Source organism: Pseudonaja textilis, chromosome Z, assembly GCF_049901715.1.
Source record: "Pseudonaja textilis isolate UNSWEBS1 chromosome Z, rPseTex1.2, whole genome shotgun sequence".
NCBI classification, from domain to species: Eukaryota; Metazoa; Chordata; class Lepidosauria; order Squamata; family Elapidae; genus Pseudonaja; species Pseudonaja textilis.
In genome coordinates this window covers 125661684-125689504 of record NC_142008.1, presented here as the reverse complement: position 1 = coordinate 125689504, position 27821 = coordinate 125661684, and the positions used below count along the sequence as shown (strand labels likewise).

General features: G+C 48.9%; 1 protein-coding gene across 1 annotated transcript in view; it reads right to left on the bottom strand.

The window, feature by feature from the left end:
* Nucleotides 1-1167: 1167 nt before the first annotated feature.
* The window catches only part of NEURL4 (neuralized E3 ubiquitin protein ligase 4), a 48757-nt gene continuing 22103 nt past the window's right edge, over nucleotides 1168-27821 (bottom strand). The window contains 21 exon segments of the mRNA XM_087916425.1: nucleotides 1168-1961; nucleotides 2764-2953; nucleotides 3902-4014; nucleotides 4542-4590; nucleotides 4593-4682; nucleotides 7878-7952; nucleotides 7955-7984; nucleotides 8749-8842; nucleotides 9927-10106; nucleotides 10227-10385; nucleotides 12007-12171; nucleotides 13603-13657; nucleotides 13659-13744; nucleotides 14822-14920; nucleotides 18316-18531; nucleotides 20996-21141; nucleotides 21242-21370; nucleotides 22452-22627; nucleotides 23736-23814; nucleotides 23907-23983; nucleotides 26549-26747. Of these exon segments, the coding sequence (XP_087772551.1) occupies nucleotides 1757-1961; nucleotides 2764-2953; nucleotides 3902-4014; nucleotides 4542-4590; nucleotides 4593-4682; nucleotides 7878-7952; nucleotides 7955-7984; nucleotides 8749-8842; nucleotides 9927-10106; nucleotides 10227-10385; nucleotides 12007-12171; nucleotides 13603-13657; nucleotides 13659-13744; nucleotides 14822-14920; nucleotides 18316-18531; nucleotides 20996-21141; nucleotides 21242-21370; nucleotides 22452-22627; nucleotides 23736-23814; nucleotides 23907-23983; nucleotides 26549-26747 (2612 nt within the window). The 3' untranslated portion in view covers nucleotides 1168-1756.

The window sequence follows — 27821 nt, the reverse complement described above, 5'->3', positions numbered from 1 at the left end:
GTGTGTGTTATTAAATCCCATTTTTTGTGTGTGTGTGTGTTATTAAATCCCATTTGTGTGTGTGTGTGTGTGTTATTAAATCCCATTTGTGTGTGTGTGTGTATTATTAAATCCCATTTTTGTGTGTGTGTGTGTGTGTTATTAAATCCCATTTGTGTGTGTGTGTGTTATTAAATCCTATTTTGTGTGTGTGTGTGTGTATTAAATCCCATTTTTGTGTGTGTGTGTGTGTGTGTTATTAAATCCCATTTGTGTGTGTGTGTGTGTGTGTGTGTGTGTGTGTTGGGGGAAGTCACCAAAGACGCAAGACAGAAAACTGGTTGAACTGTGGTTTATAAACCTCCGAGAGGGCCGGGGGGGGGGGGGAGAGAGAAAGGGAAACAATTCATTTTTTCGGGTGGGGGGAAGAGGAAATAATAATAATAATAATACATCCATAAAACAAGCCCCCACAGCTTCCAACAAATGTAAAAACAAAAACAAAAAGGTAATTCTCGCCCCCGCCCCCCCAAACAAATAAAAGTGAAAGAAGCAGCATAAATAGCATTTAAAATACAAATTAAAATACAAATTAAAATACAAATTAAAAAGAGGGGAGAAATGGGATGAGGACATCCTTTCCATGGGCCCCCCTGAATAAAATTCACATTTTTTTCTTTTTCCTGACGATGAGCACATCAATAAATAAGGGGAGCGGGGGCGGGGGAGGAGGAGGGTGTGTGTGTGTGTGTGTGTGTGTGTGAGAGAGAGACACACACACTACACACACACCCCAAATCCTGTTAAAAGGGGGCAGGAGAACGAAAGAAGAAAATAAGACGCGTCGTTTGTTTGTTTTTTTAAAATGGGGAGGGCACCTTCCCCCCCAAAAAAAAATGGTCTTGAGGGGCTTCCGTGAGGGGGTGGGGAGAAATCTGTGCCGCCTTCTGGTGGGGGGAGGGGGAGGGGAGGGGAGAGAAAAAAAACCCGTCGCAAAATGAGGAATTTGCATTTTAGGCCCCCCTGCCCCCGCCCCATCCAAGGCCCGCAAGCCGCTTCTGTAAATCTGCTCCCACCCCCCACCCCCAAGAATGAGGGAGGGGGACGAGTGGGGTCGTTTGTAGCAAGAAGAGACCCCCCACCCCCAAAATGTTCTTTTAATCCAGAACTCTGATTAAGGGGAGGGGGTTGAGATTAAACTCCCCTCCCTCCCCGGTGTTTTCTTAAGTGCCTGCCCAGGGGAGGGGAGTCTCCCTCAAGGAAGATGAGCGCCCCCCTCCTCTGCCCCAAAAGACCCTTCCCCAAGGAAATAAACGGAGATGGCCGTAGGTCTGTAAAAATCCCCCCACCGCTTCCCGGGGAAGGGGACAGATGGGGAAAGGGGCTTCTGAAAGACCCTTCCCCACATTCTTTTGTGGCAACTCAAGACCCTCCCCTTTTTCCCACCCCCACCCCCCACACAAACCCTCTTTCATGCTCTTAGCGGTTTCCCAAGCCCCTCCCACCGCTGTCCCCGTTAGCTTGTGTCTGTGCAAAAGAAAATAAAAGGAGGCGAAGAGCCCCTCCCCAAGAAGAAGCCCCCAAGACCCCAATAATGTTCTCTCCCGAAAGGGAGTCCTCCTCCGTCTGGCTGGAAAAGTTGACACGCACACACCCCCGCCCCGGTTCCTTCTCCTCTTGCCGTCCGTCTCCAGCCGGTTCTGTGCCGTTGTGGTGGTGAGGGGGGTTGGCAACACTGCGGAGGGCCAAAGGCGGCCGGAGGGAAGGGTTGGTGGTCTCACTCCACACGGATGAGCAGGCCGAAGAGAACCGTAGCACCTTTCTCCTTGGTGACCCACTCGATCTCGGCACTGCTGAAGCGGGGGTCCACGGGCTCGGGGGCGGCCTGGGTCGGGGGGCAGACCTTGTAGGAGCCAGGACGGACGCATACCTGCAACGCCACCTGGGCCGAGTGCTGTCGGTGAGATTTGGGGTCTTTGAATCTGGGAGGGAGGAGAAAAAAAACATGGCTGGGCTTACTTACATGCCGAGATCGACAGTCTGAAGGTGGGGAGTCAGTCAAGCTCAAAATTCTGAAGGAAGTCTGGAGGCCGCAGGTGGAATAAAAATTGATGTTTTTTTAAAAATTTAAACTGGATTTTTTAAAAATTTAAACTGGATTTTTTTTATTTAGATCAGATTTTTTAAAAATTTAAATCAGATTTTTTTATATCAGATTTTTTAAAAAAATTAAATTAGATTTTTAAAAATTTGAACTAGATTTTTAAAATTTAAATCGGATTTTTAAAATTTAAATCTGATTTTTTATATCAGATTTTTTAAAAAAATTAAATCAGATTTTTAAAAATTTGAACTAGATTTTTAAATTTTAAATCGGATTTTTAAAATTTAAATCTGATTTTTTAAAAACAATTTAAATCGGATTTTTCTTAAATTTAAACTGATTTTTTAAAATTTAAATCATATTTTTTTCTTTAAATAGGATTTTATTTAAATTAAAGGGTGACAATGGATTATATATCTCAGAGTCGGCTACACCCAGGTAGTCCTGAACATGTTAACTCCCAATAAATCCTTTGGAAGTTTTACAAGTTTGGCTGGAGACTCAGGATTTAATTGGAATCTTGACAACCAGGTCTTATTTTCGGGGAAACACTGTATGTTATGTACCGCCCGGCTGCCATTTTGACTTATTTGCAGGTTTTCCTCCTCCCCAGGTCGCGATCAGACATCTTCCGGTATCCCCGCCCCGCCCCCACCAAGCTGTCCACGCGTGACACCTACTGCACTTTGGTGGCAAAAGGCTCCAGTCCCGCGTAGCGCAGGGTGGGCGAGAGAAGGACGTGGTGGGCTTCCTCGCGCCCCTGGACGCTGTTCTCCTCCGCCTCCAGGTAGACCCCATTGGGGCCGCTGCCCGGGCCCCCTCCCTGTGGATCAGCCTTCACCGGGCGGCAGCTCAAGATGGACGTGATCCCTGCGGGGCAAGGAAGGAAGGGGGTACCATTGCAGTGGGGGGAGTTTTTTGGGGGCCGGGCGGTTGGAGGGCTGACCCACATCACCCCAAATGGTTGAAGGGTAGCGAGGGGGCTCAGCCAGTCATAAAAAGAGAGCAAATCGGCGAGAGTCCCGTTGACCCCCAAATCTTCTCCCTCAGACCCCCATTTTGGGGTCCCTCAATACAATACTAGGTGTAATTCTGGGGGGAGGGGAGAACCCCCCTCTTTTCTTGACTCCTGAACTGACTGTCCCCGCATCTCTCTCAGATTTTCGGAAGGGATTTGCCATGGGGTCCTTTCGAGGGCTGAGAGAGACTGGCTGGCCCGGGCTGGCTTCGGGTCGAAGGCAGGACTAGAACTCCCAGCCTCCCAGTTTTCGGAAAGGGGTGGCCGCTGTGTACTTTTGAGGGCTGAGATCACCCAGCTGGCTTCGCACCGAAGTCAATACTAGAACTCCCGGCCTCCGGTTTTCGGAAGGGGATGCCATTGCGTCCTTTTGAGGGCTGAGAGAGACCGGCCGGCCCAAGATCACCCAGCTGGCTTCGCACCGAAGTCAATACTAGAACTCCCAGTCTCCTGGCTTTCGAAAGGGGGTTGCCATTGCGTCCTTTTGAGGGCTGAGAGAGAGACCAGCCAGCCCGAAGTCACCAGGTTGGTTTTGTACTGAAGTCAATACTAGAACTCCCAGCCTCCTCGTTTTCGGAAGGGGTTTGACGCTGCACCCATTTGAGGGCTGAGAGAGACTGGCCAGCCCAAGAGAGCAATACTAGAACTCCCAGCCTCCCGGCCTTCGAAAGGGGTTTTGCCACTGCGTCCTTTTGAGGGCTGAGAGAGACTGGCTGGCTGGAGATCACACCTGGCCTCATGCTGAAGCCAATACTAGAACTCCCAAGTCTCCTGGTTTCTCGCCTGGCCCCTTCGCTTACCAGGCACCAGTTCCCCTTGATCCAACATGCGGCGCACGGCTCCGATGCTCGTCCCATGGTAGGCTATGTGCCACTTCTTCGAAGTGCTGGCCACGTCCAGGCGGGGGTTTATTCTGCAAGGAACAATGGGTGGGTGGGAGAAAACCCGGAGGGTCCCGGAACCAGGAAGAAGGAAAACCCTCCCTAAACGAGGCCCGCGACAGCTTCATCTTCATACATACTTAACTTATGACCACAACGGAGCCCCCAATGGCCATCGCTAAACGAGATGGCTGTTAAGTTTTGCAACCTTTCTTGCCGCGGCCGTAAAAGCGGATCACGGTGGGCAACCGGCCGTCGGGACTCCCGATAAGCAAAGCCCCTTTGCTCCACCTTACGAGCTTCCTTAACCCCCAGGGGTTAAGCCAATCACTGAGGCCGCTAAGTGAGTCGTGCAGTCGTTAAGCAAAGCTGGCTTCCCCGCTGCTTGTCAGTTGGTTGCGAAACGGGGGAGGACATCACTGCGACCATCGTAAACAGAAACCAGTTGCCAAGGCCGTTAAGTGTGAAACACGGTCCCAAGTTCCCTTTTTTTCCCCCAAACTACCGCTAACCGAGCAGTCGCAAGTAGAGGACCACCCCGCCCTGCCCCTAAAGGTACCTGAGGCTGAAGTGGCACCACCCGAAGGGCAAGGCGTAGTCCCGGGGGCTCCCCCGCTGTAGTAGGCCTCGTCCCCTCGCAGCTTGTGGCACGACTCGCAGTAGCAAAGGCTCAGCTTGGGGTCTTCGGCGAAGTAGGCCTCTGTGGGGGGCGAGATTTAGGGATATTGGGGTGGGGGGAAAGAACACGGTTGGAAGGTGGCCCAGAGGAGCTCGGACAGGAATTCGTTCGTATTTCTCGGTGTGGGATCTGTGTGTGTTGTGTGTGTATTTTTGGAAAAAGGAAAGTTTCCATTTCGTTTTATGATTTCATGGCATTGCATTTCGTTTTTTAAAATTATTATTTTACAAAAACATCCAAATCACCCTCAATGACTTTAGGCAAGTTGCAAAGAGAATAGCCCAACACCAGAATAATTAAAAACACAATAACCACATGTCCCCTATAGCTATTTGAAGAAAAGATGCATGCATGTATGTATGTATATATGTATCTCTCTCTGTCTCTCTCTGCATCTATCTCTCTATCTCTCTCTATCTATGAATCTATCTATCATCGATCTATTTCTATCTCTCTATCTCTCTATCTATCTATCTATATCTATCATCTATCATCTATCTATCTCTATCACTTATCTATCTATCATATCTCTCTACCAATCATTTACCTATCTCTCTATCATTTATCTGTATCTATCATCTATCTATCTATCATCTCTATCTATCAATCATCTATCTATCTATTTTCTATCTATTTATCTATCATCTCTCTCTATCAATCAAATCTCTATCTCTCTGTCATCTATATCTATCATCATCATCTATCATCTATCTATCTATCTATATCTATCATCAATCTATCTATGTCTATCATCTATCTATCATCTATCTTTCATCTCTCTCTTTCTCTCTGTCATCTATATCCATCCATCCATCCATCTACCTATCTATCTATCTCTATCATTTATCTCTATCATCTCTATCTATCATCTATCTATTTATCTATCATCTCTATGAATCATCTCTCTATCTGTCATCTATCATCATCTATCTATATCTATCTATCTATCTATCTATCATCTATCTATCTATCTATCTATCTATCTATCTATCTTTCATCTATCTATCAATCTATCTATCTATCATCTATCATCTATCTATCTTTCATCTATCTATCATCTATCTATCTATCTATCTATCTATCTATCTATCATCTATCTATCTATCTATCTTTCATCTAAGTCTATGTATATCTATCTATCTATCTATCTATCTATCTATCTATCTATCTATCTATCTATCTATCTATCTATCTATCTATCTATCTATCTATCTATCTATCTATCTATCTATCTATCTATCTATCTATCTATCTATCTATCTATCTATCTATCTATCTATCTATCTATCTATCTATCTATCTATCTATCTATCTATCTATCTATCTATCTATCTATCTATCTATCTATCTATCTATCTATCTATCTATCTATCTATCTATCTATCTATGTATCTATCTATCTATCTATCTATCTATCTATCTATCTATCTATTTATGCATCTCTCTCTCTATCTAAAGAAAAAGTATATCTGTCTGTCTGTCATCTCAAGAAAAGATCTATCCTATCCATCCATTCCCCACCCCACCCCAATATACATCTATTTAGAAAATGGATACGGCTGCCTAACGAACTGCCTTGGTGTTGAGGTAAAACCTCAGATTAAAAACCCCCCAATGAATCCCCCCGCCCCCGGCATCAATCAAACCAGCTCTTCCATGGGCTCCGTAACCTGCTTGGGGCCTCCAGGCGCTTTGGCAAAATTGTGTCTTTGGGGCCTTTCAAGAGACTGTCAAAGTGGGGGGGTGGGGGGGAGGCAATCTGACCTCCTCAGGGCTGGGCTTCCCCAGGGAGGGACAACCACCATGGAAAAGGCGCTTCTCCTGGGTCCCCCCAGATAGAGCCCCTGCCTCCTTGTTCCGGTGTAACCAGGAGAAGATTTAATTTATATCAGGGGTCTCCAACCTCGGCCCCTTTAAGACTGGAGGACTCCAACTCCCAGAATTCCCCCAGCCAGCTTCGCTAAGACTTCAACTCTCTCTGCCTGCTTCCTCTCTTGTCATCCCTTCCTCTGCAATCTCTCCGCTCTAGGGCAGAGGTCTCTAACTTTGGCAACTTTTAAGACTCTTGGACTTAGACTCCCAGAATCCCCCATTCAACCATGCCTGTTGTTGTTTTTCCCTCCTGCTCCCTAGAGTGGAGTGATTGCAGAGGAAGGGATTACACGAGAGTAAGCAGGCATACAGAGTTGAAGTCTTAGCAGAGCTGGCTGGGGAATTCTGGGAGTTGGGAGTCCGCCAGGCTTAAAGTTGCCAAGGTTGGAGACTTCTGCCCTAGAGCAGAGAGATTGCAGAGGAAGGGATGACAGAGTAAGAGGGCAGAAGTCAGAGGAAGGGATGACAAGAAAAAGTGGGCAGATTGCAGAGGAAGGGATGACAAGAGAGTAAGAGGGCAGAAGTCAGAGGAAGGGATGACAAGAAAAAGTGGGCAGATTGCAGAGGAAGGGATGACAAGAGAGAAAGCAGGCAGATTGCAGAGAAAGGGATGACAAGAGAGTAAGAGGGCAGAAGTCAGAGGAAGGGATGACAAGAAAAAGTGGGCAGATTGCAGAGGAAGGGATGAGAAGAGAGAAAGCAGGCAGCCTGCAGAGAAAGGGATGACAAGAGAGTAAGAGGGCAGAAGTCAGAGAAAGGGATGACAAGAGAGCAAGCAGGCAGCTTGCAGAGGAAGGGATGACAAGAGAGGAAGCAGGAGGATCGCAGAGGAAGGGATGACAAGAGAGAAAGCTGGCAGATTGCAGAGGAAGGGATGACAAGAGAGTAAGAGGGCAGAAGTCAGAGGAAGGGATGACAAGAGAGCAAGCAGGCAGCTTGCAGAGGAAGGATGACAAGAGAGGAAGCAGGCGGATCGCAGAGGAAGGGATGACAAGAGAGAAAGCAGGCAGAGAGAGTTGAAGTCTTAGTGACGCCGGCTGGGGAATTCTGGGAGTCGGAGTTCACAGGTATTAAATCAGGGGTCTCCAACCTTTGCAACTTTAAATTGCCAAGGTTGGGGACTCCTTATTTAAGACTTGTGGACTTCAACTCCCAGAATCCCCCATTCAACCATCCCTGTTGTTGTTTTTTCCCTCCTCCTCCCTAGAGCGGAGCGATTGCAGAGGAAGGGATGACAAGAGAGGAAGCAGGCAGAGAGAGTGGAAGTCCTAGAGAAGCTGAATGGGGGAATTCTGGGAGTCGGAGTCCACGAGTTCTTTCCCCGCGGAGCCGGGAAGCTGTCACCTGGCAAGAGTAGCAGATCCTTGAAGCGGGCGCAGAGGGAGTGATACTCGCAGATCTTGGTGGGGTTCATGTCCACGGGGGGCTCCAGCAAACACTCTCCTTGATGCCTGGCGGGGAGAAGGCTTCGGTGAGGCTCAAGGACCCCAAAAGAGGCGAAGGCCACCTCGTTTAGAGAAGACACCCCCTCAAAAAAAAAAAAAAAAACCCAGAGGAAATGCTCCTCCCCCCAAAATGACAAAACCGCCAAGACGGCGGTGGGACCCGCAAGCAACACACTTTGAGTTTGTTTCGAAGCCAAGGAGTGAGAAAACAACGGTCAACCCCTGGGACGGAGGCCGCCTTTGGACGTTGTGGGAGCTTCGTCCTTGGAGGCTTTCAAGTTGGACTGCCATTGGCCAGGAACGGGGTAGGGTGTCCTGTTTGGGCAGGAGGGGTTGGACTAGATGACCAATAAGGTCCCTTCTAACTCTGTTGTTCCGTTCTTTCTTTTCTTTCTCTCTCTCTCTCTTTTTCTTCCTCCCTTTCTCTAATTTCTTCCTTTCTTTCAGAAATGGCTGTAGGGTCTTCTGCTTGGGCAGGAAGGGGTTGGACTAGATGACATCCAAGGTCCCTTCCAACTTATTCCTTCCTTCCTTCCTTCCTTCTTTCCTTCCAGAAATGGTGTAGGGTCTCCTGCTTGGGGGTTGGACTAGATGGCCTCCAAGGTCCCTTCCAACTTATTCCTTCCTTCCTTCCTTCCAGAAATGGTGTAGGGTCTCCTGCTTGGGGGGGTTGGATTAGATGACCTCAAAGGTACCCTCTGTTCATATCTGTGAAGGATTGTAAAAGGGGGAAACGAAAGAGCTCCCGGAAGCCCGCACCCCCTACTCACCATCCACCATGTCGGCCTTCTCCATGTCCCCCTGTCCTTGGGGGTCCATGCCCTCCGCTCCTACTGCCAGCGTCTCGTTGGTCACGATGGTGACCTAGCCAAAAAAACCCCCAAAACCCCAGGTTTTTTTTTTTTTGAGTCAGTCAAACGAGTGCGGGGCTTCATTTTTTATGACCGTGGCGAAGAAGGCCGTTTCAAACGGGGCCCCCCAAACTCGCTCAACAAACAAGGGAAATTGGGGACGCCATTGGGGGTGAGGGCAGGGGTAGGATTCAAATTTTGTAACAACCATGGGCGTGGCCTAATTTGTAGGTGTAGCTTGGTGGTCACGTGACTGGCTGGGGGTGGCTTGTATGTAAATATTGTACATATTTATGTAAAGATTGAATTTTTTTTTTTTAAAAAAAGAGCAACTTTTACCCAAAACCAGGCAAAGCAGGCAGGCAGATTGAGTTGCTTGCAGAATCACAGATTTATTCAGAAATCTATTTTTCTGCCATCTGCTGCCTGAGTCTGCACTGAATAATAGAAGCTTCAGGCTCAGCTCTGCTTTGAGATGAGCAAGAAAGCAAGAAATCCAACCGTTTCCTGCTTCCTGGTCGGGGGGCGGGTGGGGGGGAAGGAAAAATAGCAACTTAACAGGCAAGTTGGATGGTGCAACATGCCAGGTAAGGAGGAAGTGGGCAAGGCCAGTCCGGCCAGGGCCCGCGATTTGCCAGTTCCCCAAAGTGCCACAGACTCGACCAGGTAGAATCCCACCCCCGTTGTCATCCTCTTAACGACCCCATAATCCCTTGCGGGGTGCAGTCTGGACAACAGAACGGAGCTGAGTGTTTTACTGGCCAGGTACCTTTCCTGTCGCCAGGGCGGAGTTTTTTTTTTTTTTTTGCTGCAGCAGATATATTCTTTTTTTTTTTTTTTGGAGTGTACTGTTTGCCAATTTTTTTTAAAAAATTTTTTTACTGCTGCAGATATATTCTTATTCTCCCCACAGAGAGAGAAATATTCTGTTCTCTACCTGGGATCGAACTCACAGCCTCTTGACTGTGAGGCAAAAGAGTCCCACCTCTAGGGCACTGCGACCAGGTAGAATCCCACCCCTGGGTGGGTCTGAAGTCGAGGACCACCTGTGCCCACCTCAAGCTTCCCCCCCTCCCCCTCCCAGCTTGTCCCCTCACCTGCTCGCACTGGCCGTAGAGATCGATCAGGACGTAACAGGGGCTGGGGATGTCCTGGGCCGCCACCCCCTGGTCGACCCCGTTGATGTACAGGTGGAGGCAGCCGCTGGTGTCCACCAAGACCCCCAGCACCGTCCCCTCGGGGCAGGTGTCCAGGTTGGGGCCGTAGTTCTCGCAGATCTGCAGAGGGCAAAACCCCCGGAAAGGCTCAGCCTCCCCCTCAAATCCAGGCCTGTTTCTTTCCGCTTCCCACCAACGCCCCCCGCACACCGGGTGCGCACCCAGCCGCTCCCGGCGCACCTTGAGGGAGTTCTGGAAGACCGAGTCGCGCTGCAGCAGCCAGGTGGAGGGCTTCAGACAGCAGGCCGTGGCGGGAAAGTTGAGCCGCTCTGGGGAACTCCCGATGACCCCCAGCGAGAGGGACGAAGTCCACTGGGGGTTGAGCGAGTCGATCTGGAACTGGAAGAGAGCCGGGTAGAGAGAGAGAGAGAGAGAGAGAGGGTGTAGTGGCAAGGAAATTCCTGCAGGTGGTGCTAGTATTCCTGCAGTACTTTTCCTGCCTGGGCCTCTTCCCCTTATCTGGCTCTGGGCTGGCTAGCCATTATATCACCTTGGGCTTATCAACCAGATGTGACCAAGGTTGTCACGAGCAGAGATAGGATTTTTTCTCCTTCTGAGATCATTATTCTTCTCAAGGGGGTTAAGAGTTTCACCAAGGCTGCCTCTACTCTCCAGTCCCAGCGCCGCCGGAATGTCTGCCGCCTTTCGTTTTGTGTAAAAAGTCATATAAAAGGCCATAAACGCCGCCCAGGCGGTCCCTGAAATGGCCGGTCTTTGAATCCCGTGGTTGGGAGGGGGGAGAGAGGAGAAAGCCACGGGACCCCCCTTTCTGCCTTTGTTCTTTTCCCTTGACCAGAGGAAGGAAGGAAAGGAGGGAGGGAGGGGAGGAAGAAAGGAGGGAGGGAAGGGAGGAGGAGGAGAAGGGAGGGAGGATGGAAAGGAGGAAGGACACAAAGGAGGAGAAGGGAGGGAGGGAGGGGGGAAGGAAGGAAGGAAGGGAAGGCAGGCAGGAAGGAACAGGAGGATGGAAAGAAGGAAGGAGGAGGAGAAGGGAGGGAGGATGGAAAGAAGGAAGGACAGAAGGAGGAGAAGGGACGGAGGGAGAGGGGGAGGTAGGAAGGAAGGCAGGAAAGAAGGAACAGGAGAAGGAAGGAGGATAGAAAGAAAAGGGAGGGAGGGAGGGAGAAAGAGAGGAAGACAGGATGGAAAGAAGGAAGGAAGAGGAGAAGGGAGGGAGGATGGAAAGAAGGAAGGAAGGAGGAGGAGGAGGGAGAAGGGAGGGAAGAGATGGAACAGAGGAAGAAAGGATGGATGGAAGGAAGAAGAAGGGAGGGAAGGAAGGAAAGAGGAAGGGGGAAGAAAGGATGGGAAGAAAGAAGGGACAGGATTGAAAGAAGGAATCAAAGGAGAAGGAAGGGAGGGAAGGAGGGAGGGAGGGAGAGAGAGAGAGGAAGGAAGAAAGGATGAAATGAAGGAAGAAACAGAAAGAGAAGGAGAAGGGAGGGAGGATTGAAGGAAGGAAGGAATCAAAGGAGAAGGAGGGAGGGAGAGAGAGAGAGGAAGAAAGGAAGGAGAGAAGGAAGGAAGGAATCAAAGGAGAAGGGAGGGGAGGGAGAAAGGAAGGAAGAAAGGATGGAATGAAGGAAGAAACAGAAAGAGAAGGAGAAGGGAGGGAAGATGGAAAGAAGGAAGGATCAAAGGAGAAGGGAGGAGAGAGAGAGAGAAGAAAGGAAGGAGAGAAGGAAGGAAGGAATCAAAGGAGAAGGAAGGGGAGGGAGAGAGGAAGAAAGGATGGAATGAAGGAAGAAACAGAAAGGGAAGGAGGAGGGAGGGAGGATGGAAAGAAGGAAGGAATCAAAGGAGGAGAGAGAGAAGGAAGGGAGAGAGGAAGGAAGAATGGAAACAAGAAAGGAAAGAAGGAAGGGAAACGGAAGGAAGGGAAACGGAGAGAAGGAAGGACGTTGGACCACGAGGGCCCAGCCAGCTCCAGCCCCCGAGGGGCCCAGCCCAGAGACCCCACCTGGAAGAGCTGCTGCGGGGGCAGAGGCTGGGCCACCACCACGATGCCCTGGTTGTAGCTGGAGACCCGCGTGGCCGTCAGGTTGCCGTTGGACAGGAGGATGTTCTTCCCGTGGTTCTCCAGGAACTCCATGGAGGCCGTGGCGGAGGGCAGGTCGCGCTCGCCCTGGCGGACACAAGGGCAAGAGTCGGAAGGGGTCCCCCCAGAGGCCTTCTAGTCCAGCCCACTGCCCAGGCAGGAAACCCAGGCGGAGCCATGTGTGCCGGCACAGGAGCTGCAGGCAAACTTGCCTCACTGCGCATGCGTGCGCCTCACAACTGATTTTTTTTCCGGCTGGTTTGAGGCCTTTTTCGGCCTCCCAGAGGCTTGGTGGGAAAAAAAAGCCTCGGCAGGCTTTGCAGGCTGGATAATAGGCCGTTTCCTCACTTCCTGTCTCTCGTCCTTCATGGGATCGGCGAGTTGGAAGGAAGCAAGGAATCCTTCTAGCCCAACCGCCCCTGCTCAACCGGGGCACCTTATCCCACCCCAGACCGAGGGTTAACTAGCTTCTTAAAAACCTCCAGTTATGGAGCAGCCATGGTTTCTAGTGGCAAGCGGTTCCACTGGCTAACTGATCTGGGTGTATAGAATAACAAGAGTCAGAAGGGATCTTGGAGATGTTCTAGACCACCCACCCACCTTCTCACGCAAGAAACCCTATAACATCTGGCCAGTTTCCTCTTAAAAACCTCCAGTTATGGAGCAGCCACGGTTTCTAGTGGCAAGCGGTTCCACTGGCTGATTGTCCTCACAGTCAGGAAATTCATCCTTAATTCTAGATAATAAATTGACCCCCCACACACACACCCTCTTCTTTGGGGCAGCCCTCAAATATTGGAGGACTGCTACCATGTCCGCCCCCGGTCCTTCTCTTCCCTAGACCGGCCAAACCCAAATCCTTCCAATGTTCTTCGTAGGTTTTAGTATTCTTTAGACCTTTAATCATCCCTCTCTTTTTTTTTTTTTGCTCTTTTCTAGACTTTCGACGTTCCTGTTTTGCATTCTGGTGGGCGGGAGCAGGAAGGGGGTTTCCCCAGGCCTAGCCGGGCCTTCCCCTTCCTCAATCCCCCTCCCCTTTTTTTGCTAGAGAGGAAAGTTGCTCTATTTTTACTTTTGGACTCCAACTCCCAGAATCCCCCATTCCCCCAACTCCATAGAGCGGAGAGACTGCAGAGGAAGGGATGACAAGAGAGGAAGCAGGTATCAACTTGAAAGTCCAGTGAAGCCGGCTGAGGAATTCTGGGAGTTGAAGTCCACAAGCCTCAAATCAGGGGTCCCCAACCTTGGCCCCTTTAAGACGGGTGGGACTTCGACTCCCAGAATCCCCCCATTCAGCCATTCCCTCCTCCTCCCTAGAGTGGAGCGATGGCAGAGGAAGGGAGAGCAAGAGAGGAAGCCCATAGAGTTGAAGTCTCGGGGAATTCTGGGAGTTGGAGTCCTCCAGGCTTAAAGGGGGCGAGTTTGGAGACCCCATGCTCTAGCAGCTCACAGGCTTCCCGGCCCCGTTTGTGGGGCGGGCGAAACAGATCGAGCCAGGGGGGTTGGGGTGGTACGGACCGGGGTGGGCTCTTCCTCCTCTTCGCTGTAGGGCTCCGAGGCGACTGAGGGGGTGGGTGCCCTCGGCCTCTTCCAGCATAGTGGAGCTGGCGATGGAGACGGACGTGACCCGGCCGTAGAGATCCAGCACCACGAAGACGTTCTGGACGTGGGAGAGGAACCAACCGTCAGGAAGACTCGCCGGTGGGGGGGAAGGGGGGGGGTCGCTGGCACACTTCCTCTCGTAACCCCATCCTTTCTCTTCCTCCTTTCCCTTCTTTCCTTCCTCTCATCCTTCCTTTCTTCCTCCCTCCCTCTCATCCTTTCTCTTCCTCCTTTCCCTTCCTTCCTTCCTTCCTTCCTCCCTCTCATCCTCTCTTCCTCCTTTCCCTTCCTTCCTTTCTTCCTCCTTCTCATCCTTTCTCTTCCTCCTTTCCCTTCCTTCCTTCCTTTCTTCCTCCTCCTCCTCCTTTCTTTTCTTCCTTTCCCTTCCTTCCTTTCTTCCTCCTCCTCATCCTTTCTCTTCCTCCTTTCCCTTCCTTCCTTCCTTCCTTCCTTCCTTCCTTCCTTCCTTCCTTCCTTCCTTCTCTCATCCTTTCCCTTCCTCCTTTCCTTCCCTTCCTTCTTTCTTCTCCCTCCCTTTACCTATTTTCTGGACATGGAAAAGAACAAAACCAACCAGGAAGGCCTTTCATGATGGAATTGCTTTACGTTTTGTTTAAACTCTTGTAACCATCATGTAGCTACCCACCTCCCTCCCTCCCTTCCTTCCTTCTTTCTTCTCTTTGCCGTCGCCTTGCCTATTTTCCTTCTTTCCTTCCTTTCATCTATTCCCTCCCTCCCTCCCTCTTTTCCTTCTTCTCATCCCCATACCCGTCCTTGCCTATTTTCCTTCCTTCTTCCCTCCCTATTTCCTTCCTTCCCTCCCTTCTTCCTCCCTCCTTCCCATCCTTCCTTCCTTCCTGTCCTTTCTCCTCCTTTCTCTTCCATTTCCTGTCTTCTCCTTCTCTCATTCTTTCCTCCCTCCCTCCCTCCCTCCAATCAGGGGTCCCCAGCAGTCCCAACCTGGTCTGGGGCCATCCGATGAATGCCAGCTGGTCTGTGTGGGAGGTGAAGGTAACTGCCCCCCTCCCACGGGGCCTTCTCCGCCAATGGCATGGGATGCCCCCCGTTTTACAGCCCCTCACCCCCAGACCCCTCACCGGGCCCAGAGAGCAAGGCCAGCCTGGGGCCTTCTTACCTTGGCGACACCAGTGGCGGCCGCCCCCATGTCCTCCCCGTCGATCAGCACGTGCATGGTGTCGTCAGTGCAACGCTTCACCCCCACACGGCTGCCCACCTGGAGGACAAATCACAGGCAGGCCCCTTGACTTACAACCACTCATTTAGCGACTGTTCAAAGTTACGACGTCACTGAGAAAAAATGACTTTTTCAACACTGATATGACTACTGCGGCATCGCCATGGGTCACCATCCAAGGGTGGGATTCAAATTTCCTAACAACCGGTTATTGGAGCGGGGCCTAATTTGTGGGAGTGGCTTGGTGGTCACGCGTCTGGCTGGGCGTGGCTTGTATGTAAATATTGTACATATTTATGTACAGATTGAATTTTTAATTTTAAAAAAAGAGCAACTTTTACCCAAAATCAGGCAAAGCAGGCAGGCAGATTGAGTTGCTCACAGAATCACAGATTCATTCAGAGATCTATCTTTCTGCCGTCTGCTGCCTGAGTCTATCACATAAAATTTGCTTGCAATCAAACTCATATTTGCTAGCAAGTAAACTCACAAAATTAACTCACAAAACATCATGTATATAAATATATATATATATGTATGTATATGTATGTGTGTGCGTGTGTATATATATATATATATATGTAGATCTTTGGTTGTTCGGGTTTTCTCCCGCGTAAGATTCAAGTATCTAGGCAACGTTTCGATGAAGTCTCATTCATCATCTTCAGGCTTCTGTCTCCAGCTCTGTGCTTCTCAGAGTAATGGAGATTGCAGCTGCTTCCTCCTTTTAACTGCCAGTGGGGTGGAACTTGATTGGGTGGGGGCTTGGCTGTGTTCTGATTGGGTGGGGGTGTTCTCATTGGTAGGGGTTTGGCTGTGTTCTGATTGGTTGGGGGTTAGCCGTGTTCTGATTGGTTGGAGGCGTGTTCTGTTCAGGAGGGGCTTGGTTGTGCTCAGGTTAGTTTTAGTTGCTGGGGATTTGAGCTGGAGAGTTGTGATCTTGCTGTTTGGCTTCTAGTTCGTGGTCCTGCTGCATCTTCATAGTGGGTGTCAGTTTGCTTCATGTATGGCTCAGAGGGGTTTGAAGTGGGTAGTGATGCAGCTGCAGTGCAGCTTCTGGTCCATGGTCGTTTCTCATTTTCTGAATGGGTGGGAGTCTGTTTTCTACATGGAAGTGTGGTGGTGGCATCTTGTGTGGCTCTCATGGGTGTGGGTCCAGTGTCCTTCTTCATGTTAGGTACTCGTCTGTTCATGAGGGGGTTTCCAAATGGCTGGAAGGCGGGAGGTGTCATCTCGTTTGTTCATGCTGTGTGGGCGTTTTTCTATCTCTATGGCTTCTCTGATTATTCTGCTGTTGAAGTGTTCGGTTTTGGCGATAGTTCTGGTATTTTTAAAATCAATTTCATGTCCTGTGGCTTTGAGGTGTTGGACCAGGGAAGAGGTCGTTTCTTCTTTTTGATTGAGTTCTTATGTTCTTCAATGCGTGCACTTATTCTTCTGTTAGTTTGTCCAATGTATGTGTTAGGGCAGGCAGTGCAGGGGATTTCGTATACTCCTTGGTTTTCTAATTCGATTTTGTCTTTGGGGTTTCTTAGGATGGTGGATATTTTTTTTTTGTGCAGAATGCTGTTTTGATGTTGTGTTTTTGGAGGATCTTGCTAATTTTGTCTGTAGTGCCTTTTATATATGGGAGGAGGGCTTTTCCGTTTTCTTGTTCTCTGTCTTGGATTTTGGTAGGGCTTCTTTTTGGATTAGGTGGGTAATCTTCTTTCTTTGGAATCCATTGGCTGTAAGTACGTTGGTGAGAGTGTGTAGTTCGGTTTTTTGGTGTTGTTCATCGGCTAAGCATTTTGTTCTGGAGATGAGTGTCTTGGCTACGGAATTGATCTGTGCTGGGTGGTGGTGTGAGTGCATGTAGATAGCGGTTAGTATGTGTTTTCTTCTGGTAGATGGTGTGTCCTAGGGAGCCATCGGATCTTTTGTATACCAAGACATCCAGGAAGGGAAGTTGATTGTTGGCTTCTGTTTCCATGGTGAATTGTATTTTGGGGTGTAGACTGTTGAGGTATGTGAGGAAGTTGTTCAGTTTTTCTTTCCCGTGTGGCCAGATTATGAAGGTGAGAACACCCCCCACCCAATGAGAACACCCCCACCCAATCAGAACACAGCCAAGCCCCCACCCAATCAAGTTCCACCCCCACTGGCAGTTAAAAGGAGGAAGCAGCTGCAATCTCCATTACTCTGAGAAGCACAGAGCTGGAGACAGAAGCCTGAAGATGATGAATGAGACTTCATCGAAACGCGTTGCCTAGATACTTCGAATCTTACGCGGGAGAAAACCCGAACAACCAAAGATCTACATATAAATACCCAGAACCTCAGAAAACATATATATATATATATATATGTATACATACACACACATACATATACACATATATACGTATGTATATAAATATGTGTGTGTGTGTGTGTGTGTGTGTGTGTATACACACACACATACACACACATATATATATATGGCATTCAGCTTTGTTTGGGTATTTTCCCACGTCATTATAGTTGTGCTTTTAAAGTTGTAGCAACCTTTCGGCAGAATCTCATCTGCCATCATCAGGCTTCTGTATTGTGTTCATCTGTGAGTCAGACTTTCACAGCCGTTTCTGTTTTAAATTTTGGGCTAGCCTACTGCTGTGCCAGAATGGTTTTTTCTTCATCCTGATTGGTTGGGAGTCTTGGTCTGTGTTTGTTGGTCTTGGAGTTTGCTGTGTTCTGCTTGATTGGTGTTTCTAATATCTTCTGTCTGTTTTGTGGCTTTTTTTGATTGGCTGGCAACATTGTGTTCCTGTATTGGAGGCCTTTAGTGCAGCTTGGCTCTGGGTAAATGGACGGCTATCATTAGTTAGGAAGCTAGGTTTCACCTGGGTGCCTGGTTGGGGTGTGTTTGAGCTGGAGGTATCAGGGGGGATCTGTTTGTGCCCAGGTGTTTGCCTGGCTTGTGGTGTGGAGATTTTTTTGTTTGAGAGTGCAGGCTTCCAAATGATTGACAGTCTGGTGGAATCCTCTCTTCTATTCATGCTTCCAGGTCTTTTTTCAATCTCTATGGCTTCTCTGATGATTCTGTGGCTGGGGTTTTCTATCGTGGCTAGGGTTCTGGTGCCATCGAAGTCGATGCTATGACCTGTGGCTTTCATGTGTTGGACTAGTGAGGACGTGTGTTCCAGCTTTTTTATTGCATTTTTGTGTTCATCCAGGCGGGTCCTTATTCTTCTATTGGTCTGTCCAATGTATGTGGCCGGGCATGATGCACAGGGGACTTCGTATATGCCTTGGTTTTCCAGGTCAGCAAAATGGCTGAAACAGCTGGCTGGGGAAATTCTGAGAATTGAAGTCCACAGGTCTTAAAGTTGGCGAAGTTGGAGACCCCCCTGCTCTAACAGGACTTCCCTCTGGTTGAACTTCAACCCTTGCTGACCACGCCCCCCGCGACTCACCCCCAGACGCTCCAGAGAGCAGCCGTAATTCTGCTTCTGCAGGATACCGTTGCGTCGGACCTCCGAGCCCGTCACTAGCCAGGTCACCTTGGAACGCAGCTCCAGGAGAGACGAGGGCAGCCCCGTGGCCATGCAGGAGGCATCCGAGGGCAGCAGTGTGGTCAAACCCACGTGGACCGACCCGGACCACTTGTCGTCCATCTTGTCGATCTTCACCTAAGGAGACACAAAAGGAGAAGCAGAAACTTAACCCATTTGAAGAGTTTTTTTTTTTAAATGGTTTATACCTTTCTTTCTCTTCTTTAAAATACGTAAATGCTTAATGAACAGTGTATGGTCTGGATCTGTTTGTTCGTACAAAGTATTAATAAACTGGTACTGAGAGTAATATAATAACAAGCATAATTAAAACACTAATAATTACTTACCTGGGCTCCCCCGAAAATAAGACCCTGCCCTATAATTTTTTTGCCACCAAAAAAAAAGGCACCAGGTCTTATTTTCGGGGGCGAGGGAATGACCTCCACGGACTAACCTCACTTGCGTGCGTCGTCACTGGCTTCCTTCCGGGAGTCCTTCTTCCGCGGCCGGCAAGGCCTTCCTGAAGGCCTCTGCAGCTGATAAGTGCCGATAACTCTCCGGAGCTTTGTTCCAAGCTACAGAGGCCTTCAGGAAAGCCTTGCCAGCCTTGCCGGCTGCTGAACAAATGGGACAGCAAAGCAGGCGCGCGAGGCCTGGCTACACCTGTCCAAAGGTAAGTAGTAGGGTAGCTCCATTCCCTCCCCCCATCCCCACCCTAGCTTAATTCTTAATTCTCGTCCACTCTGGAGTGGGTGGGATCTTAATTAGGGCTTATTTTGGGGGGTAGAGCTTATATTGGGTGCACATGTAAAAAAATCAAGCTAGGACTTACTTTCAGGGTAGGTTGTATTTTCGGAGAAATGGTATTCGTGATTAAATTCTTACTTATAATGATAACACTGGTAATAAAAATAATAGTAATAAGTGTAACATAAGTACTAATGTTTGCTTATATATAATTTCTTGCATTCTTTTCTTATATATATTATTAATCTTTCATCTTCTAGTTTCCACCTCTTTTATCCAACCATTGAGAGAACATATCCCATATTAAAAAGTATTGTTTCTTCCGTTATCCTTTATAATTAATGTTTATCTATCCATCTCTGCACAGTCTAATATTTTCCCAATTATACTATATCTGTAGGTGTGCCTTCGTCTTTCAAATGTTCTGCAAATACAATTCTTGCTGCCATCAACACATGTATTATTAAATATATCGTCTCTTTATTAGTTTTGTGGTACTATACCTGATAAAAATATTTCTGGTTTTAAATCTATGTGTAGTTTTATCATTTTCTCTAACCAGGTATGTATTCTTGCCTAGAATTTATTTTGCTTTTTGGACAAATCTATCACATGTGGACATCTGAAGTGGTGTAGGGTTTCCTGCCTGGGCAGGGGGTTGGACTAGATGACCTCCAAGGTCCCTTCCAACTCTGGTATTCTATTCTATATGCGGTAGTACTCTGTTCCCTGAAAATACGACCTAATCTGAAAGTAAGCCCTAGCCTGATTTTTTACATGGTGCCCAATATAAGCCCTACCCCCCAAATAAGCCCTAATTAAGATTCTAGCCCACTCCGGAGTGGTCCGGTAAAAATTACACTAGGGTGGTAATGGGTGGGTAGAGCTGCCCTACTACTTACCTTCGGACAGTTGTAGCCAGGCCTCGCAGACCCCGACACCTGCCTTGCCGGACCGTTTCTTCAGCAGCCGGCAAGGCTGGCAAGGCTTTCCTGAAGGCCTCTGTAGCTGAGAACAAAGCTCTGGATCGATCCTGAAGGCTGCAGAGGCCTTCAAGAAAGCCTTGCCGGCCGCAGAAGAAGGACTTCTGGAAGGAGGCCGAGGGTGACATGCGCAAGTGAGGTTAGTCGGTGGAGGACATTTCCTGAAAATAAGCCCTGGTGCCTTTTTTGGTGGCAAAAAAAAATATGGGACAGGGTCTTATTTTCGGGGGGAAACAGGTAAGTAATTATTAGTATTTATTAGTGTTCCACGGGGGTCTCCATGAGGTACCCTTTGGCCAGGTGGGATAACATGTCCTTCATGGGTGGGAGGGGATATAGATTGTGTACACACAGTCTATCGATCACCCTAAAGTCAACGCATAACCACATAGCCCCATCTTTTTGAATGAATGGATGTTTCTCAGAGTCAGCAAGCTGTCAGGATTCCGGCACTTAACCCCATTTAAATCATGAGTCTCGAGACAAACTTCCAAACCTTCAAAAGGATTTATTGGAAGTTGAAAGGTCCGGCACTGCCTGGGTTTAGCCGACTCTGAGACCCATCATTCATTGTCACCCTTGACCCTGTTTTCTCCCCCACCCCTCTGGGTGTATCGTAATTCATATTCTCCAATGGGACACGTCCATAGCCAAGAGCCATCAATCATGCTCTCCAGTTAGAATTTTGCTTGGCAGAAACTTCAGTCACCTACTTACTATCTTTGAAAAACTATTTATAGAATGCACTTTCGATTTCCAAGCTGCCGCACCGCTCCCCCCTCTCCCTTTCTGTTGGCAACTCTAAAAAGACCATAGACATATTTGATGAGTTGACACCCTCACCTCAGGATAGGTGTGGACGGTCTCACCTCAAAGATTTCATCCGTCTTCAGTTCCTTCATGCTGAAAACGATGCCGTGGCAGAAACTGGACACCCGCACAGCTCGGCACCCGTCCTCCTGAAAGGCCACGTTTTTGCCGCAGGAGCTGTGGAAACGGTGGGCCACGCCGGGAACTGGAGGGGGGGGACAAGGGTGGTCATTGGGGCATCGAGTCTCGGGGGACACCATGGGCCTTTACTGACCCCAAACCCTCAAGGGGGAGGGGAGGCTCACCTGGGGAGTGGATGGGGAAGGATTTCTCTGTGATGTTGCTGGTGGAGAGGCTGTTGTCCAGGGGCCCCGTGGAGCTGGTGATGGACACCTGGACGCACTGGCCGTAGAGGTCCACCACGGCGTAGACCTCTAAGCGGGGGCGAGAAAGAGCGGAGGGGAGAAATCGGATCAGGCTCAGTTCAACCCAGGCAGAAAAAAAATGGAATAGAATAAAATAGAATGGAAAAGAGGATAGAATGGAAATAATAGAAAACGGAACAGAACAGAATAGAACTAACAGAACAGAATAAAATAGAAAATAGAATAGAAAATAGAAAATAGAATTAACAGAAATATAATAGAATAAAATAGGATAGAATGGAATTAGAAAATAGAATAGAATAAAATAGAATAGAAAATAGAATGGAATTAATAGAAAATAGAAGATAGAAGATAAAATAGAATTAATAGAAGATAGAATTAACAGAAAATAGAATTAATAGAACAAAATAGAATAAAATAGAATAGAATAGAAAGTAGAATGGAATAGAAAATAGAATATAGAATAGAATATAAGATAAACTAGAATTAATAGAAGATAGAATTAACAGAAAATAGAATTAAAAGAATAAAATGGAATAAATAGAATAGAATTGAAAGTAGAATGGAATTAATAGAAAATAGAATATAGAATAGAATATAAGATAAACTAGAACAGAAGATATAATTAACAGAAAGTAGAATTAATAGAATAGAATAGAAAATATAGTGGAATTAATAGAAAATAGAAGACAGAATAGAAGATAAACTAGAATTAATAGAAAATAGAATTAACAGAAAATAGAATAGAATAGATAGAATGGCATGGCACGGCATAGAATAGAATAACAAGAATTAGAAGGGACCCTATCACATTTTTCTAAGCTGTTGTAACTTGGAATGAACCGTTGTAAGTCAATGACTAGCCGTATTTGAACCTCAGTCTTTTAACACGGGTGGACTTCAACTCCCAGAATTCCCCCAGCCAGCTGGGTTTTTTTTTCTTTTTTTAAGATTTGCTGAAGTCAAGATATATTACGTCTTACTGCATTCCCACCGTCTACTATCCAAAACAAAACAAAAGAGTTCTGGGAATTCTGGGAGTTGAAGTCCCCTGGTCTTGGGTTTTGTTGGAAAGGCCTGCTCCACCCATCACGTCCCCCCCCTTTGACCTTCGCTACAACGGCCTCACCCTTCCCTGGGGGCAGTCCGGAGCATGCCACCCCCTGGTCCACGCTGTTGATGAAGTAATGCAGGTCCCCCTTCACCGTCCGCATCATGCCAATGCGCGACCCCGTGGTCAGCGAGTCCAAGTCGCAGCCGTAGTTGTTGCGCAGGGTGTTTCCGTCCTGCATAATGGCGGTGCCGCTGAAAGGAGAGGGAGGGAGGGGGAGGAAAAACTTACACCCGCTGCTGCTGGTCTTCGTTGCAATGCTGCGCATGGAGGAAAGGGGGTTGGGGAGTGGAGAGTAAGGCGGACATCTTGACTTTTTTGCCCTCCCGGGAGGACAGAAGAGGAAAGGACCAAAGGCACTGGGGCTCCCCAGGGGCCAAGTAAGATCGGAAGACTCAGTTCGGGCTCCCCAACAGCTGAGATTCAAGAATTCTCGGGTGAAAGTCGCCTAGCCAAAGGCGGGACTAGAACTCCCAATCTCTTGGTGATTGGATCCAGCTGGATTTGATGCCTAGGGTGGGACGAGAACTTCCTGTCTCCTGGTGATTGGTCCAAACTCACCCAGCTGATTTTCATGCCTAAGGCGGGATTAGAACTCCCAGGCTCCTGGTGATTGGTCCAAACTCACCCAGCTGATTTTCATGCCTAAGGCGGGATTAGAACTCCCAGTCTCCTAGTGATTGGCCCAAAGTTACCCAGCTGGCTTTCGTGCCTATGATGGGACTAGAACTCCCAATCTCTTGGTGATTGGCCCAAAGTCACCCAGTTGGTTTTCATGGCTAAAGTGGGACTAGAACTCCCGGTCTCCTGGTGATTGGGCCAAAATCACCTAATTAACTTTCATGCCTAAAGTGGCGCTAGAGCTCACCATCTCCTAGTGATTGGCCCAAAGTCACCCAGCTGATTTTCATGGCTAAGGTGGCACTAGACCTCAGCGTCTCCTGGTTATTGGACCAGAGTCACCTAACTGGCTTTCATGCCTAAGGCGGGACTAGAACTCACCATTTCCTGGTGATTGGCCCAAACTTACCTAGCTCGCTTTCATGCCTAAGACGGAACTAGAACTCCCATCCTCCTGCTGATTGGCCCAAAGTCAGCTAGTTGGTTTTCATGCCTAAAGCGGGACTAGAACTCCCCGTCTCCTGGTAATTGTCCCGAAGTCACGTAGCTGCCATTCATGGCTAAATCAGGACTAGAACTCCCCGTCTCCTGGTTTCTATCCTGGTGCCTTTACCGCTAGACCAAACTGGCTCCCATTGTTAGATTAGTTCTCCTTCTTTGCCTCCATCCTTACTTACTTACCTGAGCATCCAGGTATCGTAGTCAATGTCCGTCATTGTATTGGGAAATTCCAGGTCTTCCGGACGGATGGCGGTGACTCCTGCGCGGCCGACAAAGGCCAAAAGCATTAAGGGGGGGTGGGACACATCCCACTGACCCCCTCCAGACCCCAATCTCTCCCCCTGCCCTCACCTGCTTCAATGGAGCCCGACCAACGATCCACCATCTTCTGGATAACGATTTCGAACAGTTCGCCATCCCGGAGGGGCCTGCGGGAATCAAAGCTTGTGAGGCAAGCGATCACACCAAACGACTGGAATTCTGGGCTCAATTGCTGTCGTTGAGCGGAGCACTGCCTGCTAATTCCTTCCGTTCCCACCCCTTAGAGGCAGTGCTCGACTCACAACAGTTCGTTTAGCGACCGGCGGAAGTTACAAGAGCGCGGAAAGAGGCAAACGAGGATTGTTTTCCACGCTAACGGCCGTTACGTTGTTATCAAAATTTGAATGCTTGGGTGACCGGCATGGACTTATGACCACTGCCACGTCCTGGGGTCATGTGATCCCCTTTTGCAGCCTTCTGACACGCCGTGGGGGAACCCCGTGTTCTGACCTCAGCTTCCCCAAAAAGCACTACGCAGATTTTTTTATCCCGGCAAAACCCCTTTTTATTAAACGAAGGTGAATTTCTGGCATTTACTTTCAGCAAAGGCCTGGCACACAGTCTTTCAAGGGTCTAATTAGGAGCACGGACCTTATCTAGCCTGGAAAGCTGCCGAGTAATTATTTCCAAACACAGTGCTAACAAGGAAGAACTCAGCACAGAGTCCCTGAGATGCACAGACTGTGGCAACGAACGAACGAATTGTCTCCCGCAAAAGCCCCCTCCCCTTTCGCTCCTCTTTTATTCCCTCTGGGAGGGGCCATTCACCATCCACCTGTGGCTTTACTCCCGAGTCGACCCTTGTTCCTCAGCTGTTCCCTTCTTCTGGCAGCTCTGTGCATGTGCACACTGGGAACAGGCTCCAGCTGTTCTTCTTCCCCACTGATCCCCATCTCTACCTCCAATGCAGAGCCCTCATCTGAGCCTTCCCCAGACTCCAGGACGGGCCCAGGTTCCTCCCCAACCTCCTCACTATCCGACTCTGCCGCCAGTCACCGCCGGGCCACAACAGCCAGATTGTCTTAACAACCATATGAGTAACTCAACAACTGAAATTGGTTCACTTAACAACCGGGGTAAGGAAGGTCACAAAATGGGACGGAACTCACTTTTCACAAACATCTCATTTGGAAACATGAATTTTTGGCTCAGTTGTGGCCATAAGTCGAGGAGTACCTGTACCCGCCTTCGATTTACAACAGTTCTTTTATCGACTATTGGAAGGAAAAAGCAACCGATCACCCTTCTTGCACTTATGACCGTTGCAGATCCCCATTAATAAAAATCCGATGCTCAGTGACCGACTCGTATTTATGATGGACGCAGCGTCCGGGGAGAGAGAGGAATCCTGTGAGATCCCCTTTTGCGACCCTTTGACGAGCCAAGTCAACGGAGGGGAGGTAAGCCCAATTCACTTAACGGCCGTGTGACTAACTCAAAACGACTGCATCGATTTCCTCAACAACTGCAGCCAGAATGGTCGCAAAACGGGGCAAAGCTTAACCATCCCATTCATAACTTCACAACTTGCAAGGGGTTCCCCTTAGCCGCAGCAAGCAAGAATCTAGGGCTCAGTTGCAGTTGTTAACCGAGGACTAGGTTAATTTAATTTACCGTTCTTGCACCACGTACAACAAAATTAAATGCCATCTTCACTGCACATCATGACCATGAAAATAAAACGCATCCTTCACATTCTATATACAGTGAAATGAAAACCCCTGATATCGCATTCATATTGCACCATACAGCAGAATTCAACAGAGCTCCTGCCCTGGGATAGAAGCTGTTTATTCGGCCAATCTGTCCTTGTTTTTATTCTCCTGTACCGTCTGCCAGATAGCAACAGTTCAAAACAAGGGTGCCCGGGATGAGATAAATCTTTGAGAACGTCTTGAACTTTCTTAAGGCAGCTGGAGCGATAAAACTCTTCCAAAGAGGGGAGAGGGCAGCCCACGATCCTCTGGGGCAATGACATTAACACCCCCCACCCCAGTGCTTTCCTATCTGCCCCCGTGCGATTGGCAAACCCTACAGAGGTGCAGGAAGTTAAGATACTCTCTCTGGTGCAGCGGTGGAAGGTCACCAGCAGTTTCTCATTCAGTGGTTGTTTTCTGAGAAGCCTCAGGTGGTCTAATCTCTGCTGGGCCCTTTTGACCAGGGCTGCAATGTGAGCCCCCCAGGTCAGGTCCCCTTTTAGGGTAACTCCCAGAAACTTAAAACTGGCCACTTGCTCCCCTCGGTCTCCCTTGATAAGGAAGGGCTGGATGTCTGGTCTGTTCCTTCTATATAGTCCACTATCAGCTCCTTGGTCTTATTGGCGTTGAGGACCAAGTTATTGTCTCCACACCACGAAAGCAACCGTTGGTCCACCTCGTCTCAGGAGGCAGACTATGAGTCCCACCACTGTTGTATCATCGGCCAATTTAGCAATAGTGTTACTGGCGTGAGTGGGAATGCGGTCATGCCCATAAAGAGTATAGAGTAAGGGACTCAACACGCAACCTTGACTAGTCGCAGGGATGGGATTCCACTGGTGGAACAACTGGTGCCCAACAGCTGATCGTTGGAGAGAACCGGTTCGCTCCCAGCTGATCTTCAGAGCTCCTGGTTTGCCCGAACCCGTGCCGAATCCCATCCCTGACGTGTTGCCAACTCGCCCTTTCACTGACCGGTTGGAGATGACAATGGCGTCGTTGAATTCACTGCGGCAGTTCTGGCGCAGGGCCGTGCGCCCCCCGTTGGTGATGACGGCGTTGTTCCCGTGGAGGTGATGGAACCGCAGGTCGCTCCCTGAAGCCACGGAGGAGGGGCTGCTGGGGGAGAGCTGGTTGTTCCCCTCCGAGAGATCGTCGGGAAGAGGGAGGAGATCTGGGAAGGAAGGGAGGGCGAGACCAGGAGTGGAGCTTCAGACGGTTTCACGCCAGTTCGGCCAAAACGGATTTTAGTTTTACATCTGGTTGGGTGGAAAACTGGCCGTTCCGACGACTGTCTGACCCCGCCTACTCCTCCCCTCCCCTCCCCGGAGTCCCTGAGCAGCCCATTTTGGATCGCAGGTAAGTGCAGGGCAAATGAATGATGTATTCTAGTATCGACTGGCTGTCAGGACTCCAACCAATCTACCCGCATTCGAATCGTAAGTCTCTAGCCGCACAGAAAAATCAAATCGATTTATTAGGAGCGGCCCTGTCGGCATTAGCTGGGTGCAGCTGACACTAAAATCCATCACTCATTTCCCCCTTGACCCTGGTCTTCCTCCCACCTCCCCTGGATGTATATTCTCCGATGGGACACCTCCACAGCCAAGAGTCATCAATCATGCTCCCCAGTAATAATCTTCTGTGCCAACATCTTCGGCTGCTTAGCAATTATCTGAAGCATTTGTGGAATGTACTGCTTCCCCCCCCCCCATTCCCTTTTTCTGGCCTTAAAAGACCAAGGGAGTATCTTTTTAGTTGACAGCCCCTGTGGAGGTTTGGGGAGGGGGCCTCTCAGAAGTTCCACGAGGCCGGAAACGGGCGTGTTTCCGGAGAGCCTTGGGAGCTCAGGGCAGCCTACTAGGTCAAAAATGGGGTGCAAGGGGGGGGGTATTGCAGCGTGGCCCCTCGCGGCCCAGTTTCATTCCCAAGGTGGTGCAGGGAGTTGGCTAGGCCACTGCCACGCCCACCCAGCAACCGGGACAGAGAACCGGTTACCTGGTCCAGTGAGGGCAGATCATTGCGAGACAAGAGTCTATTCTTGATTCACGGCTATATAGAGGAGGCCTACAATATTTAGTCAAATGGAAGGGATATCCTTGAGGTGAGGCATCATGCAATGGACACATTGGTGTTAATGCACCACGTCGTCAACGGAGTACCCTGGGAAGCCCAAGGGGGGGGACGTGAATTACTACGGTGATAATTATTTCCTTTTTAATTGCTTTACAGGCAGATCTCTGGTAGA